At 35.2% G+C, this 18,106-nt stretch overlaps 1 protein-coding gene across 8 annotated transcripts in view; it reads left to right on the top strand.

Annotated features, from left to right (window-relative positions):
* Positions 1–2,933, top strand: part of C2CD6 (C2 calcium dependent domain containing 6) — a 178,184-nt gene extending 175,251 nt beyond the window's left edge. For all 8 annotated transcript variants that reach the window (XM_045480740.1, XM_045480738.1, XM_045480742.1 and 5 more), the window contains one exon: positions 2,453–2,933. In XM_045480740.1, the coding sequence (XP_045336696.1) occupies positions 2,453–2,800 (348 nt within the window). In that variant the 3' untranslated portion in view covers positions 2,801–2,933. The remainder of the gene's footprint in view (positions 1–2,452) is intronic.
* The last annotated feature ends 15,173 nt before the right edge of the window (positions 2,934–18,106 follow it).

Raw genomic sequence — 18,106 nt, 5'->3', positions numbered from 1 at the left:
CAGGGGCTGCTGTACAGGCACAACCTATACAATTATTGGCAGTGGCTGTATATTATGAAAACATAGCTGGGATTTTGTTTTCATGCAAATATAAGTATATATTTTTCAGATTACTGAATTGTCTTTGTTTCAGTAACAAAGATATTATGTGTCAGTTATTGTGATAAGCATTAGGATATGCAAAATTTACAATCTATTGGATTATGAGTGGAAAAATTTTAATTTAACTTCTACTCTCTTCTATTACCACTGCCCTTCTGCTATCTTATGTGCTGAGAAATTTGAGAATTCAAATCTATTTATAATATTAACATAAAACAATTAGGAAGGTAAAACTGCTACCAGACTTTATACAAACCATTCTGAAGCAAAGTTAAAATCTAGAAATAGAAGGGACTTTAATTTTCTGGACTGCTGCTCTTCTCTGTTAGTATATATAGACAGGCATGACACACAATTGGGAGAACCCATAAATCCCAAAATCATATGACATAATTTGATGTGCATAATCCTTTGAATGAGAAAATAGATTTATAACAGTTGCTTTGAATTTGTTTTCCATAGCAAAGCAAATATTTAGCTTTAGTAAATAATAAAACTAGTAGCTGGGAATATATTATCAATTTAGCTTATACCAACTTTGGATTTCTCTTTTCTGTCTAAAGTTGGTAATTTAGCACTGAGTGAGCATATGTACCTACTAGAAAAAGGAAGTAGAAGATGCGTCCATAATTTGGGGAAAGTAAAGACTTTCTGAAGTTCCTTTGGACAAATGGAATCTTTAATGTCACTTTACCAAACAGAAGAAATTGTGTTTTTATTATATGAGATCATACAGGGTCTCAGAAACTTTATCCTAAGAGTGGGCAAGAGAGGTAGAGTTATCTGTTAAACCAAAGTACCTAAAGTTTTCTCTCTAGTGAAGTTGACAACAGAGAATTGAGTGGTAGGAGGGCGTTATCAGATCATCAGAAAGACTTGCTCATCTGATTCTTTTCTAAAATCTGAGAATCTCTCAAAGGAATCAAAATGGAAGACAGAGAAATGGAGTTGTAGGAGCATCCAGAAAATAACCAGTTGTGTGGGAGTCCATGCCCTTCCACTGGTAGTCTAGTATCAGTTATCTAATCTGTGAAGCAAGAATTATATATTACTCACCAAAGTAGCAGAAATTCCCTTAATAATGTGGCTTACCTAATTGCTCCCCTTAACATAAGAGGGGAGAGGAAGAATGTTTCCTTGCCTTCTTCAAACCCAGGCAAAATTGTAAAGTAGATAGAATTTGTCTTTATACTCTTTATACCTCCTTTTCTGTAAATCTCTTTCTTACTGCCTCAATTCTTCTCAGTCCTGCACAATCTCTTCTCACCCTCCAATTCTTTAATTCATTCCCACCTTGTCTCCAAATCAGAGTATCTTATTCCTTTGGTGTGGCCATCTCTGCAAAGCGTTAAGGGACAAGATGTTCAAACTGCAGAGGAAACTAGTTTATACTAGTTTAGGAATGACTAATAGTTCCATTCCCTCTTAGGGATAATTGTAGGTTATTACATGTTTATTATAAAATATAGCCATAGTATATACATTTGAAAAAAGATAAAAGGAAAACAAAGCCCATAATCCCACCACCTTAACCATCATTTTAAAAAGTTGGTGTGTATTCTTCCAGTTATTTTCCTAAATGTTTTACTTGTTTACTTTCAGAATGTACATAATTTTTTTACTTTAATATAAATGGTATGACTATATCTTTATATCCCAGGCTCTTTATGTATGTGTGAAAGTATATTAAAGAAGATGTTTATTACTTTTTAAAAAAGAATGAAACCCTGGATAATATAAAGTATGAGTTTATGACTTATATTTGGGATTGGGGAAATTTCATTTTGGAGAAGAATAATAGAGTTCTTCCGGCTGACTGGCTTTGTCTAAAAGTCTGAACCCTAAACACAGTTCTCCTAAGTTTTCCTTGTTTCTGGCTTTATATTTTCAATCCCTTTTAAAGTAACAGATCTGGGGTGTCTGGGTGGCTCAGTCAGTTAAACATCTAACTCTTGACTTTGGCTCAGGCCATGATCCCAGGGCCATGAGATCAAGTCCCGCATGGGTCTCTGTGCTGAGTGTACTGAGTATGGAGTCTGTTTAAGATTCTATCTCTCTGCCCCTCCCCAACCTGCATGTGTGTGCTCTCTTTCTCTCTCTCTTAAAAAAGAAAAAAGAAAAACAGATCCTTTGAAATAATGACACTTATTTTTTAAAGAATGGTTTCTATGATAGTATTTAATAGGAGGCATTGGGTGTAGGATCTGATTTTGGGGGCTGCCTATAAAATATTTGGTGCTCTCATTCTTTGTCTTTAACTGTTGATGTTACAAACTCTAGTTCTTATAAATTTAAAATGTTCTTTTAAGAAAACTAACTTACCAACCTGATCTTTTATTTTAATATTTAGGATTGTTCGGATAGATTTGAGGATATACCTGTGAGCTCATTTAAGCATGTTGAACAAGCAAAATCAAGAGCAAGGCTTTTAGGAAAGAGCCCAAATGATAGCCATAATCAGTTAAAACACTTTGCAAGACTGAATACTGCTCCAGAGGTTAACAAACGACGAGAAAACTACAATGGAAAATTTACAAGTCCTCGAATGGTTTCAGCAGACTTAGTTCATATAAATGATGCAATCCCAGATTATGAAATCCATGGAATGCGGCAAAAAAAGAAATTAAAAGAAAATATTGAAAAGTGTTCACTCATTTGTGATATTATCCAAATGTTAAAAGTCCAGAATGATATGTAAGATCAACAGTCATAATATCATTTCTCCAGTTAACAAAATGGTTTGGTGATCTGTCCTTTTATGTGATAGAAGTCAGCAACCAAATTTCATCTTGTTAGAACCATTTTGTTTTAATTAAAATGAAAAAGAAGCACTTTTGATGTAAATGTGTTTTTGTTTATGAACCTTAAGAAAAAACCAGGGGCGCCTGGGTGGCGCAGTCGGTTAAGCGTCGACTTCAGCCAGGTCACGATCTCGCGGTCCGTGAGTTCGAGCCCCGCGTCAGGCTCTGGGCTGATGGCTCAGAGCCTGGAGCCTGTTTCCGATTCTGTGTCTCCCTCTCTCTCTGCCCCTCCCCCATTCATGCTCTGTCTCTCTCTGTCCCAAAAATAAATAAACGTTGAAAAAAAAAATTTTTTTTAAAGAAAAAACCAAAAAACACATATTCAGTTCATATTTGCTAAGTTTTATTTTCCAGCTTTTCCCCCTTTTCACTAGATAACAAAATCACCAGTTGATAGTTCTCTGATTTCCCAAATCTTTGTTACTCTCTAAATTATTCCTGTCTACCCAGTTTTCAGGGTCTTTACAGTTATTTATGTTTAGCCTTTTGTTATTAATATACTCTTATTTTTCAATTCTAATATTTTCAGATGCAACAGTATGTGATTCTCTGGGCTTATAGAACATCTATTAATTTTAATATCATCTGATAACTGCTTACTTATTTATTTTTATGGTTACACTATAAATAAAGATAATAACAGATTTCATACTAATTCCCGAGGCACCTCCTAACTTACTTACCTTTCTAACTTACTCAAAAAACTATGTAAGAGCCTCTTTAGTAGCATGAAAGTTAGGAAACCACATAAAACTGTAGAAACTGCAAAAATAGCAAAATTGACATCAGATTTAAATCAGAGACTTACAAGAATTGGTTCTGTTCTTTTTTAAAATTCAAGTATAATTAACATACAGTGTTATATTCAACAATTTTATATATTACTCAGTGCCCATCTAGGCAAGTGTACTCTTTTTTTTTTAAGACTAGGTTTTAGGGGCGCCTGGGTGGCGCAGTCGGTTAAGCGTCCGACTTCAGCCAGGTCACGATCTCGTGCTCCGTGAGTTCGAGCCCCGCATCAGGCTCTGGGCTGATGGCTCAGAGCCTGGAGCCTGTTTCCAATTCTGTGTCTCCCTCTCTCTCTGCCCCTCCCCCGTTCATGCTCTGTCTCTCTCTGTCCCAAAAATAAATAAACGTTGAAAAAAAAATTTAAAAAGACTAGGTTTTAATGTTTATTTATTTTTGAGAAAGTGAGACAGAGCATGAATGGGGGACGGGCAGAGAGAGAGGGAGTCGCAGAATCTGAAGCAGCCTCCAGTCTCCAAGCTGTCTGCACAGAGCCCAATGAGGGGCTTGAACCCACGAACCATGAGATCATGACCTGAGCTGAAGTTGGACCCTTAACCGACTGAGCCACCCAGATGCCCCATAGGCAAGTGAACTCTTAATCTCCTTCACCAATTTCACCCATCCCCTCATACCCTCCCCTCTGGTAGTCTTCAGTTTGTTCTCAAGAGTCTGTTTTTGTTGTTGTTTCTGTCTTTTTTTGTTGTTCATTTGTTTCTTAAAAATACATGAGTGAAATCATATGGTATTTGTCTTTCTCTGACTGACTTATTTTCCTTAGCATTATACCCTCTAGATCTCTTCATATTGTTGCAAATGATAAAATTTCTTTTTTTTTTTTTATGGCTGAGTAACATTCCAATGGGGTGTATCATATCTTCTCTATCCATTTTTCTATCAGTGTGTACTTGAGTTGCTTCCATATCTTGGCTATTGTAAATAATGCAAGAAACATAAGGGTGCATATCTTTTCAAATTAGTGTTTTTATATTCTTTAGGTAAATACCCACTAGTGGAATTACTGTTTCATATAAGAATTCTATTTTTAATTTTTTGTAAAACCTCCAAACTGTTTTCCACAGTAGCTGTACCAGTTTGCATTCCTACCACCAGTGCAGCAGGATTTGTTTTCTTCACATCCTTACCAACACTTGTTATTTTTTTTTGTGTTTTTTATGTTAGCCATTCTGAAAGGCATGATTTCCCTTGTGGTTTTGATTTGCAGTTTTCTGATGGTGAGTAATGTTGAGCATCTTTTCATGTGTCTGTTGGCTATGTGTATATCTTCTTTGGAAAAACTTCTCTTCATCTCCTCTGCCCATTTTTAAATTGGATTATTTGTTTCTTTTGGGGTTGAGTTGTATAAATTCTTTATATGGTTTGGATACTAATGCTTTATCAGATATATCATTTGTAAATATCTTCTCACATTCAGTAGGTTGTGCTTTTGTTTTGTTGATGGTTTCTGTTGCTGTGCAAAATCTTTTTATTTTGGTGTAGTCCCATTAGCTTAATTTTGCTTTTGTTTCCCTAACCATAGGAGACATACAAGAAAAATGTTTCTATGGCTGATATCAAAGAAATTACTGCCTATGTTTTCTTCCAGGAATTTCATGGTTTCAGGTCTTATATTTAGGTATTTAATCCATATTGGGTTTTTGTATATGGTATAAGAAAGTGGTCCTGTTTCATTCTTTTGCATGTAGTTGTCCAGTTTTCCCAACCTCATTTGTTGAAGAGACTGCCTTTCTCCCATTGGATATTCTTACTTCCTTTGTTGTAGATGAATTGATCTTAAAAGTGTGGGTTTATTTCTGGGCCTTCTACTCTGTTCTACTGATCTATATGTTCATTTTTGTGCCAGTCATACTGTTTTGATTACTACCTTGAAATCTAGGATTGTGATACCTCTAGTTTTGTCTTTGTTTTCCAAGATTGCTTTGGCTATTCAAGGTCTTCTTTGGTTCCATACAAATTTTTGGATTGTTTGTTCTAGTTTTGTGAAAAATGCTGTTGGTAGTTTGATAGGGATTGCATTAATCTGCAGATGGCCTTGGTTACTGGGTAGTAGGGACATTTTAACAATATTGGTTCTTATGTCATCTTCAATTTCTTTCATCAATGTTTTACAGTTTTCAGAGTACAGATCTTTCACCTCCTTGGTTAAGTTTATTTCCAGGTATTGTTTTTGGTGTAATTGTAAATGGGATAGTTTTCTTAATTTCTCTTTCTGCTACTTCATTATTAGTGTGTAGAAATGCAACTGATTTATGATATTAACATTTTATCCTGTGACTTTATTGAATTAATTTATCAGTTCTGGTAGTTTTTTGGTGGTATCTTTAGCATTTTCTATACATAGTATCATGTCATCTGCAAATAGTGAATGTTTGACTTCTTCTTTACTGATTTAGATACCTTTTATTTCTTTTTGTTGTCTGATTGCTGTGGCTAGGACTACTAGTACTTTGTTGAATAAAAGTGGTGAATGTGGACATCCTTGTCTAGTTCCTGAATTTAGAGGGAAAGTTCTCAGCATTTCACCATTGAGTATGATGTTAGCTATGGGTTTTTCATATATGGCCTTTATCATGTTGAAATATGTTTCTCTAAACTTAATTTGTTGACAGTTTTTTTTTATCATGAATGGATATTGTACTTTATCAAATGCTTTTTCTGCATGTGTTGATAATATGGTTTTTCTCCTTTTTCTTATTAATGTGATGTGTGGTGTCAATTGATTTGCAAATATTGAACCACCTTGCATCCCAGGAATAAATTCCACTTTATTGTGGTGAGTGATTATTTAAATGTATTATTGTATTCCATTTGTTAATATTTTGTTCAAAATTTTTGCATCTATGTTCATCAGAGAAATTGGCCTGTAGTTTTAGGTTTTTTTTCCATACTGTCGTTATCTGGTTTTGGTATCAGGGTAATACTGACTTCCTGGAATGAATTTGGAAGCTTTCCTTCCTCTTCTATTTTTGGAATTTGAGAAGAATAGATATTACCTCTTCGTTAAATGTTTGGTAGAATTCCCTTGTGAAGCCGTCTGGTCCTGGACTTATGTTTGTTGAAAAGTTTTTTGATTAGTGAATCAATATCATTGTTAGTAATTTCTGTGTTCAAATTTTCTTTTTCTCCCTGATTCAGTTTTGGAAGTTTATACTGTTCTAAGACTTTATTTATTTCTTCTAGGTTGTCCAATTTGTTGGCATATACTTTTTCACAATATTGTCTTATAATCCTTTGTATCTCTGTGTTGTCGTTATTTCTCCTCTTTCAGTTTTAGTTTTGAGTTCTCTCTCTCTCTCTGTCTCTCTTAATTTTGATGAGTCTGGCTAAAGATTTATCAATTTTGTTGACATTTCAAAGAACCAGCTCCTGGTTTCATTGATCTGTTGTTTTTTAGTTTTGATTTCATTTATTTCTCTTCTAATCTTCATTATTTCCTAACATTGACTTTGGGTTTTGTTTGTTCTTCTTTTTCTAGGTCCTTTAGGTGTAAGTTTAGGTTGTTTGAGATTTTTCTTACTTCTCCAGGTAGGCCTGTATTGCTATTATCTTCCCTTTTAGAACAGCTTCTTCTACATCCCAAAGATTTTGGACCATTGTGTTCTCATTTTCATTTGCCTTGATGTATATTTTGATTTCCTCTTTGATTTCTTTGTTGACTCATTCATTGCTTTGTAGCGTGTTAATTAATGTCCATGTATTTGTGTTCTTTCCATATATTTTCTTGTGGTTGATTTCTAGTTTCATAACATGTGGTCAGAAAGATGTATGATATGATTTCAATCTTTTCAAATATGTTGAGACTGTGGCCTAATGTGATCTATTCTGGAAAATGTTCCATGTGCACTTGCAAAGGATGTTTTAGGATAAAATGTTCTGTATGTATCTGTTAGCTGCATCTGGTCCAATGTGTCATTAAAAGTCACTGTTTCTTGTTGATTTTCTATGTGGATGATGTCTCCATTGCTTAAGTAGGATGTTTAGGTTGCTTACTATTATTCTATTGCTATATACGTTTCTTCTTTTATGTTCCTTAATCGTTGCTTTATGTATTTTGGTGCTTTTGTGTTGGGTGCATAAACATTTACAGTCATTATATCTTCTTGTTGGATTGTTCCCTTTATGATTATGTATTGTCCTTCTTTGTCTTTTTTTTTTCCTAAGGTCTATTTTGTCTGGTATAATATTGTTCCCCCAGCTTTCTTTTCACTTCCATTTGCATGATAAAAGTTTTCCATCCTTTCATTTTCAATTTGCATGTGTCTTTAGATCTGAAATGAGTCTCTTATAGGCAGTATATAGATGGGTCTTGCTTTTTCATCCATGCAGCCACCCTATGTCTTTGATTGCAGCTTTTGGTCCATTTACATTGAAAGTAATTATTGATAGATATGTACTTACTGCCATTTTGTTACTTGTTTTAGGGTTGTTTTTTTTAGTTCTTTGTTACTTTCTTCTCTTGCTCTCTTCTTTTGTGGTTTGATGGGTTTTTTTTGTAATATGCTTGGATTCCTTTCTGTTTATTTTTTATCTGTTACAGATTTTTGATTTGTGGTTACTGTTAGGTTTATATATAATATCCTAAGCATATACCAATCTATGTAAAGTTGATGGTCGCTTAACTTTGAACTGATACTAAAAGCACTAAATGCTTACTACCCCCATGCATGTTTTATGTATACGGTATCATACATTATATTCTTTTATTTTGTGAATCCCTTGACTGATTCTCATGGATGTAACTGAAATTACTGCTTTTGTGCTTTAACCTCTGTTTTTTAAAATTTACATTCCAGTGTAGTTAACAGACAGTATTATATTCATTTCAGGTGTATAATATAGTGATTCAACAATTCCATATATTACTCAGTGCTCATCAAAATCAGTGTACTCTTAATCCCCTTCACCTATTACACTCCCACCACCACCACACACCTCCCCTCTGATATCCGTTTGTTTGTTCTCTATAGTTAAGATTCTGTTATTTAGTCTCTTTATCCCCCTCTGTTTTGTTTCTTAAATGCCACATATGAGTGAAATCATATGGTGTTCGTCTTTCTCTGACTGACTTATTCTGCTTAGCATTGTATTCTCTGGCTCCATCCATGTTATTGCAAATGGCAAGATTTCATTCTTTTTTATGGCTAAATACTGTTTAATTGTATATATGTACCTTATCTTTTTAAATCTATTCATCTATCAATAGACAGTTGGGCTGTTTTCATAATTTGGCTATTATAAATAATGCTGGAGTAAACATAGCAGTGCATGTATCCCTTTGAATTAGTGTTTTTGTATTCTTTGGGTAAATACCCAGTACAGAGACTGCTTGATCATAGGGTAGTTCTTTTTTTAATTTTTTGAGAAATCTCCATATTGTCTTCCATAGCAGCTGCAGCAGTTTTCATTCCCACCAACAGTGCCCAGGTATGCCTATTTCTCCATGTCCTCGTCAACACTTATTTGTGTTTTTTATTTTAGCCATTCTGACAAATGTGAGATAATATTTTACTATGCTTTTGATTTGCATTTCCCTGATGGTAAGTGATGTTGAATATCATTTCATGTATCTTTTGGCCCTCTGTATGTCTTCCTTGAAGAAATGTCTATTCATATCTTCTACCTGTTTTTAATTAGATTGTTTGGTATTGGAGTGTTGTGTTGTATCAGTTCTTTATACATTTTAGATGCTAACTCTTTATTGGATATGTCATTTGAAAATATCTTCTCCCATTCATTATATTGTCTTTTAGGTTTTTTTTTTTCATTGCCGTGCAGAAGCTTTTTATTTTGATGTAGTCCAAATAGTTTATTTTGCTTTTATTTTCCTTGCCTCAAGAGACATATCTAGAAACATGCTGTTACTGCACTGTCAGAGAGATCACTGCCTATGTTCCCCTCTAAGATTTTAATGTTTTCAGGTCTCACATTTAGGTGTTTAATCCAATTTGAGTTTATTTTTGTGTGTATGGTGTAAGAAAGTGGTCAAGTTTCATTCTTTTGCATGTAGCTGTCCAGTTTTCCCAGCACCATTTGTCATAGAGACTGTCATTTTACCATTGCTTATTCTTGCCTCCTTTGTCAAAGACTAATTGACTATATAATCATGAGTTTATTTTTGCACTGTCTATTCTGTTCCATTGATCTATGTGTCTATTTGTGTGCCAGTACCACACTGTTTTGATTATTACAGCTTTGTAGTAAAACTTAAAATTTGGAATTATGATATCTCCAGTTTTGTTTTGTTTTGTTTTTTTCCCAAGATTTTGTTGGCAATTATAGTCTTTGATGGTTCCATACAAATTTGAGGATTGTTTGTTCTAGCTCTGTGAAAAATGCTGGTGGTATTTTGATAGGGATTTCATTACATCTGTAGATTTCTGGGGATAACATGGACATTTCAACAATATTTGTCCTTTCAATCCATGAATATGGAATGTCTTTCATTTCTTTATGTTATCTTCAATTTCTTTCATCAGTCTTTTGTAGTTTTCAGAGTACAGATCCTTTCACCTCTTTGGTTAAGTTTATTTCTAGATATCTAAGTTTATTTTTGGTGCAGTTGTCAATGGGACTGTTTTATTAATTTCTCTTTCTGCTGTTTCATTGTTAGTGTATAGAGATGCAACAGGTTTCTGTTCATGGATTTTGTATCCTTTGACCTTACTGAATTCATTTGTCAGTTCTAGTTTTTTGGTGGAATTTTTAGGGTTTTCTATATAAAGTATCATGTCATCTGAAAATAGTGAAAGTTTTATTTCTTCTTTACCGATTTGGATACCTTTTATTTCTTTTTGTTGTCAATTGCTATGGCTAGAACTTCTAGTATTGTGTTGAATAAAAGTGGTGAGAGTGGACATCTTTGTCTTGTTTCTGACCTTAAAGGAACAGCTGTCAGTTTCCCACTATTGAGTATCATGTTTAATGTCAGCTGTGGGTTTTTCATAGAAGGCCTTTATTGTATTGAGGTATGTTCCTTCTAAGCCTACTTTATTGAGGGTATTTATCATGAATGGATGTTGTACTTTGTCAAGTGCTTTTTCTGCTTCTATTGAAATAATCATATGGTTTTTATCCTTGTTCTTATTGATGTGATATATCATGTTAATTGATTTGCAAATATTGAACCACCCTGGCATCCCAGGAATAAATCCCACTTGACTGTGGTGAATCATTTTTTAAATGTATTGTTGCATTTGGTTTGCTAATACTTGTTGAGGATTTTTGCATCTATGTTCATCAGTGATATTGGCCTACAATTATCCTTTTTTTGTGGTATCCTTATCTGATTTTGGTATCAGAGTAATACTGGCTTCAATTAATGAATTTGGAAGTTTTTCTTGCTCTTCTTCTTTTGGAATAGTTTGATGAAAATAGGTGTTAACTCTTCTTTAAATGTTTGGTAAAATTCCCCTGCAAAGCCATCTGGTCCTGGACTTTTGTTTGTTGGGAATTTTTTGATTACTGATTCAATTTCATTGCTGGTAATCCCACTGTTCAAATTTTCTATTTCTTCTTGTTTCCATTTTGGTAGGCTAGATATTTCTAGGAATTTATCCATTTCTTCTAGATTGTCCAGTTGGATTGCATATATTTTTTCATAATGTTATCTTATACCATCCTTTGTATTTCTGTGGTGGTGGTGGTGTTATTTCTTCTTTCCTTTCTGATTTTGTGTTATCTCTCTCTCTTTCTCTTTCTTTTTGGATGAGTCTGACTAGAGTCTTATCAATTCTGTTAATCTTTTCAAAGAACCAGCTCCTCGTTTTGTTGATCTGTTCTATTGTTTTTGTTAGGTTAGATTATTTGAGGTTTTTCTTGCTTCTTGAGGTAGGCCTGTATTGTTATAAACCTCCCTGTTCGACTGCTGTTGCTGCATCCCAAAGAATTGGGAACATTGTGTTTTCATTTGCATTTGTCTCCATACATTTTTTATGCCCTGTATGATTTCTCTGTTGGCCCATCCATTGTTTAGTAGCATGTTTAACCTCCATATATTTTTGCTCTTTCCAAAATTTTTCTTGCGGTTGATTTCCAATTTCATTGTGTGTTGTCAGAAAAGATGCATGGTATAACTTTGATCTTTTTGAAATTGTTGAGACTTGTTTTGTGGCCTAACATGTGATCTATTTTAGAGAATATTTCACGTGTGCTTGGAAAGAATATGTAGCATGCTGTTTTAAGATGAAATGTTCTGAATATATCTATTAAATTTATCTGGTCCAGTGGATTATTCAAAGCCACTCTTTCCTTGTTGATTTTCTGTTGAGATGATCTGTCCATTGATGTAAGTGGGTGTTAAAATCCCCTACTATTATTGTATCACTGTCAGTTCCTTTATATTTGTTACTGTTTTATGTATTTGGGTGTTCCCATGTTGTTTGAATAAATATTTACAATTGTATGTCGTGTTGGATTTTCCTTTAATGATAATATAGTGTCCTATGTCTCTTGTTACAGTCTTGTTTTGAAGTCAATTTTGTCTTCAATACTTATATTGCTACCCCAGCTTTATTTTCATATCCATTTATATGATAAATATTTCTCCATCCTCTCACTTCCAATCTGCACGTGTCTTTAGGTATGGATATATAGATGAGTCTTGTGTTTTTATCCATTCCAGCACCCTATATATCTTTTTATTGGAGTGTTTAGTCCATTTACATTCAAAGTCATTATTGACAGGTATGTATTTATTGTTGTTATTTGTTTTATGTTTATTTTTGTGGATCTTCTCTTCCTTTCTTCCCTTGCTTTCTTCTTTTTAAAATTTTTTAAAAATGTTTATTTATATTTTGAGAGGGTGGAGAGAGGTGGAGACATAATTTGAAGCAGGCTCAAGGCTCTGAGCTGTCAGCACAGAGCCTGATGTGGGGCTCAAACTCACAACCTGTGAGATCATGACCTGAGCTGAAGTCAGATGCTTAACTGACTGAACCACACAGGTGCCCCTTCTCGCTCTTTTCTTTAAACATAAGTTGGCTTTTTATAAGTGATATACTTGGATTCCTTTCTCTTTATTTTTTGCATATCTGTTACTCCTTTACTTGTGGTTACCATTAGGCTTGTAAATAACATCTGCATATAGCAGTCTGTATTAAGCAGATGGTTGCTTAACTTTGAACCCATTCTTTACTCCTCTCCGCCCCACATTTTAGGTATATGGTATAGTGCTTCCTTTTATTTTGTGAGTCACTTCACTGATTTTTACAGAAATACTTATTTTTTACTGCTTTTTTGCTTCCTTCTTTTCTTACCCTTATTTATGGTCTTTCCTTTCCACCCAAAAGGGTACCCTTTAACATTTCTTGCAGGGCTAGTTTAGTGACCATGAACTCTTTTTATATTCTGAATTATAGCCTTGCTGGATAGAGTATTCTTGGCTGCAGACTTTTCCCCTTTCAAACCTTTGAATACATCATGCCACTCCCTTCTGGCCTGCAAAGTTTTTGTTGAAAAAAACAGTGATAGCTGTATGGGGTTTCCGTTGTATGTAACTGTTTTCTTCTGCTTTTAAAATTCTTTATCGTTGCCTTTTGCCATCTTAATTACTATGTGTTTTGGTGTGGACCTCTTTGGGTTGATTTTGTTGGGGGGGGGGGTTCTGTGTTTCCTGGATCTGAATTTCTGTTTACTTCCTGAAATTAGGTAAGTTTTCAGTTATTATTTCTTCAAATAAACTTTCTGTCCCCTTTTCTCTTTCTTCTTCTTCTGGGATCCCTATAATGCCAATGTTATTATGCATGAGGGAGTCTCTGAGTTCATTAGGTCTGTTCTTATGTTACATAATTTTTTCTCACCTGCTCAGCTTGATTTCTTTCCATTATTCTGTCCTCTGGGTCACTCACTTGTTCTTCTGCCTCTTTTAGCCTGCTATTCCATCTAGTGTATTTTTAATTTCAATTATTATGCTCTTCATCTCTGTATTTTAATCTAGGTGTTGTCTAATTGATGCCCTCCACTCTTAAGTCCCATGAGTATCTTTATGATCATTACTTTAAATTATCCATGAAGCATATTACTTATATCTGTTTCACTTAGGTCTCTTGCTGTGATTTTGTCCTCTATTATTTCATTTGGGACTACTCCTCTGTCTCCTCCTTTTGTCTAACTCTGTATGTTTTTGTGTGGTAGGAAAATTGGTTACGTCTCCTGCTCTTCAGAGTAGTGGGTTGGGTGTCACTTTTAACAAGGTGGCACTGGTCTTCTTCCACAGGAGAAATGCACTGCTGCGGAAGTTGGGGCACACAAGGCACCTCTGTAAAGCATGCTTGGGGAGGGAAAATGCAGTTTTAACAAGGTACAGGAATCTTCCTCAGGAGGTGACCAGCTGTTGCCACTGAGACCAAGGTGCCACAGAGTGCAGAGTTGAGAGACACAATGTTGGCAAGGTTTGCATGCTGGTCTTCTGGGGGAGGGTAGCTGCAGCACCAGGACTGAGGCAGGCTTGGCTAGAAGAGGCAGGACCCGTGGAAGCACTGGGGCAGGAGGGTGGCAGGGTACAGTATAAGCAAGTTAGGCAGTGAATGCTGGTGCCATGCTGGTTCCCATATTTATGCTGGAGGATGGGGGAGGGAAATGGTGCCTACCATCTCCTTTCTTTGTTCCTGGAAAAGTTCCTTGCTGTACTCTGACATTAGTCAATAACTTTCCTTCCTGTATGCCCCAGACATTTTTCGAACTATTGCTTCTAATCTGTGTCTCTACAAGCTGTTTGTCATGCTGTCTCTTTATGTATGGGGACTCAACTTTCTGTCACCCTCAGGGTTCCCCCACAGTTTGCTCTCTGATTTTTGTTTCTTATATTAAAAAAAATTTTTTAACTTAAATTCATGTCAATGAACATATAGTATAGTGTTGGTTTCAGGAGTAGAATTTAGGGACTCATCACTTAACATTTAACACCCAGTGCTCATCCCAACAAGTGCCCTTCTTAATGCCCATCATTCATTTAGCCCATCCCCCTATCCATTCCCCTACAGGAAACCTGTTTGTTCTCCGTATTTAAGAGTCTCCTATGGTTTGCTTCCTTCTCTGTTTTGATCTTATTTTTTTCCTTCCCTTCCCCTATCTTCATCATTTTTGTTTCTTAAACTCCACGTATAAGTGAAATCATATATTTGTCTTTAACTTATTTCACTAAGTGTAATAGTAATACACTCTAGTTCCATTCACATTGTTGGAAATGGCAAGATTTCATTTTTTTTTGATTGCTGAATAATATTCTACTGTAGACATATACATCTTCTTTATTCATCAGTCGATGGTCATTTGGGCTCTTTCCATAATTGGGTTATTATTGACAATGCCACTAATAAACATTGGCATGTGCTCCCTTTGAATCAGCATTTTGTATCCTTTGGGTAAATACCTAGTCTTGCAATTGCTGGTTGTAGGTTATTTCTATTTTTAACTTTTTGAGGAAACTCCAAACTGTTTTCCAGAGTGGCTGCACCAGTTTGCATTCCCACCAACAGTGCTAAAGTGTTCCCCTTTCTGCACATTCTTTCCAACATCTGTTGTGTCATGAGTTGTTCATTTTCACCATTCTGACAGGTGTGAGGTGGTATCCCATTGTGGTTTTGATTTGTATTTCCCTGATGATGAGTAATGTTGAGCATCTTTTCATGTATCAGCCATCTGGATGTCTTCTTTCAAAAAAATGTCTATTTGTGTCTTCTGCCCATTTCTTCACTGGATTATTTGTTTTTTGGGTGTTGAGTTTGCTAAGTTCTTTATAGACTTTGGATACTAACCCTTTATCAGATAAGTCATTTGCAAATATCTTTTCCAATCCATTTGTTGCGTTTATTTTTGTTGATTGTTTCCTTTGCTGTGCAGAAGCTTTTGATCTTGATGAAGTCCCAATAGTTTATTTTTGCTTCTGTTTCCCTTGCCTCTGGAGACATGCCTAGTAAGAAGTTGCTGTGCCCAAGGTCAAAGAGGTTGCTACCTGTGTTCTCTAGGATTTTGATGAGTTTCTGTCTTACATTTAGGTCTTTGATCCATTTAGATTTATTTTTATGTATGGTGTAAGAAAGTGGTCCAGTTTCATTCTTTTGCATGTTGCTGTCCAGTTTTCCCAACATAATTTTCTAAAGGGATTATCTTTTTTCCATTGGATATTCCTTCTGGCTTTGTCAAAGATTAATTGACCATAAGTTGTGGGTTCATTTATGGGTTCTCTATTCTTTTCCATTGATCTATGTGTCTATCTTTGTGCCAATACCATACTGTCTTAATGATTACAGCTTTGTAATACACCTTGAAGTCCAGAATTATGCCTCCAGCTTTGGTTTCCTTTTTGAAGGTGGTTTTGGCTATTGGGGTCTTTTCTGGTTTCATACAAAGTTTAGAATTGTTTGTTCTAGCTCTGTGAAGAACGGTGGTGTTATTTTGATAGGGGTTCCATTGAATATGTAGATTTCTTTGTGTAGCATGGACGTTTTAACAATACTTGTTCTTCCAATCCATGAGCGTGGAATGTTTTTCTTTGTGTCTTCTTCAATTTCTTTCATAAGCTTTCCATAGTTTGCAGCAAGCAGATCTTTTACCTCTTTTATTAAGTTTATTCCTGGGTATCTTATGGGCTTTGGTGCAATTGTAAATGGAATCGATTTCTTGATTGCTCTTTCTGCTGCTTCAGTATTTGTGTATAGAAATGCAATATATTTCTGTACATTGATTTTATATCCTGACACTTTGCTGAATTCATGTATCAGCTCTAGCAGTTTTTCAGTGGAGTCTTTCAGGTTTTCCATGTAGATTATGATGTCTTCTCTGAAGAGTAAAAGTTTGACTTCTTCCTTGCCAGTTTGTATGTCTTTTATTTCTTTTTGTTGTCTGATTGCTGGAGCTAGGACTTCCAGTACTGTGTTGAACAACTGTGGTGACAGTGGACATCCCTGTCATGTGCCTGATCTAAGGAGGAAAGCTCTCAGTTCTTCCCCATTAAGGATGATATTAGCTGTTTGTCTTCCATATATGGTCTTTATGATGTTGAGATATGTTCCTTCTACCCCTACTTTCTTGAGGGTTTTTATCAAGAAAGGATGCTGTATTTTGTAAGTGCTTTTCCTGCATCTATTGAGAGGATCATGTGGTCCTTATCCTTTCTTTTATTAATGTGATGTATCACACTGATTTATTTGTGGATATTGAACCAACCCTGAAGCCCAAGAATAAATCCCACTTGATCATGGTGAAAATTTTTTTTAATGTATTGTTGGATTTGATTTGCTAATAATTTGTGGAGAATTTTTGCATCCATGTTCATCAGGGAAATTGGTCTGTAATGCTCCTTTTTAGTGGGGTCTTTGTCTCATTTTGGCATCAAGGTAATGCTAGCCTCATATAATGATTTTATAAGTTTTCCTTTCATTTCTATTTTTTGGAACAGCTGCAAAAGAATAGTTATTAACTCTTCTTTAAATGTTTGGTAGAATTCTATCTGGCCCTGGACACTTGTTTGTTGGGAAATTTTTGATCACTGATTCAATTTCTTTACAGGTTATGGGTCTGTTAAAATTTTCTATTTCTTCCTGTTTCAGTTTTGGTAGTTTATATGTTCTAGGTATTTATCCATTTCTTCCAGATTGCCCATGTTGTTGGCATGTAATTGCTCACAATATTCTCTTATTATTGCTTGTATTTCTGTGGCGTTGTGATCTCTCCTCTTTCATTCATGATTTGTTTTATTTGGGTCCTTTCCTTTTTCTTTTTGATAAATCTGGCTAGAGGTTTATCAATTTTGTTAATTCTTTCAAAGATCCAGCTCCTAGTTTCATTGTTCTGTTTTTTTTTTTTTTTAATTTCAGTATCATTGATTTCTCCTCTAATCTTTATTATTTCTCTTCTTCTGCTAGCTTCAGGCTTTATTTGCTGTTCTTTTTCCAGCTCCTTTAGGTGTAAGGCTAGGTTGTGTATTTGAGACATTTCTTCCTTCTTTAGGAAGGCCTGGATTGCTATATGCCTCCCTCTCATGACCACCTTTGCTGCATCCCAAAGGTTTTGGACTGTCATGTTTTCATTTCCTTTTTTTTTTTTTTTAATTTTCTTTTTTCAACGTTTATTCATTTTTGGGACAGAGAGAGACAGAGCATGAACGGGGGAGGGGCAGAGAGAGAGGGAGACACAGAATCGGAAACAAGCTCTAGGCTCTGAGCCATCAGCCCAGAGCCCGACGCGGGGCTCGAACTCACGGACCGCGAGATCGTGACCTGGCTGAAGTCGGACGCCTAACCGACTGCGCCACCCAGGCGCCCCATGTCATGTTTTCATTTTCATAGGCTTCCATGTACTTTTTAATTTCCTCTTTTAAATTTTTGGTTAACCCATTAATTTTTTTAATATGAAATTTATTGTCAAATTGGTTTTCATACAACACCCAGTGCTCATCC

Source organism: Leopardus geoffroyi, chromosome C1 (assembly GCF_018350155.1).
Source record: "Leopardus geoffroyi isolate Oge1 chromosome C1, O.geoffroyi_Oge1_pat1.0, whole genome shotgun sequence".
NCBI classification, from domain to species: Eukaryota; Metazoa; Chordata; class Mammalia; order Carnivora; family Felidae; genus Leopardus; species Leopardus geoffroyi.
The sequence above is the reverse complement of the archived record's forward strand: the minus strand, read 5'-3'. Positions and strand labels throughout refer to the sequence as shown.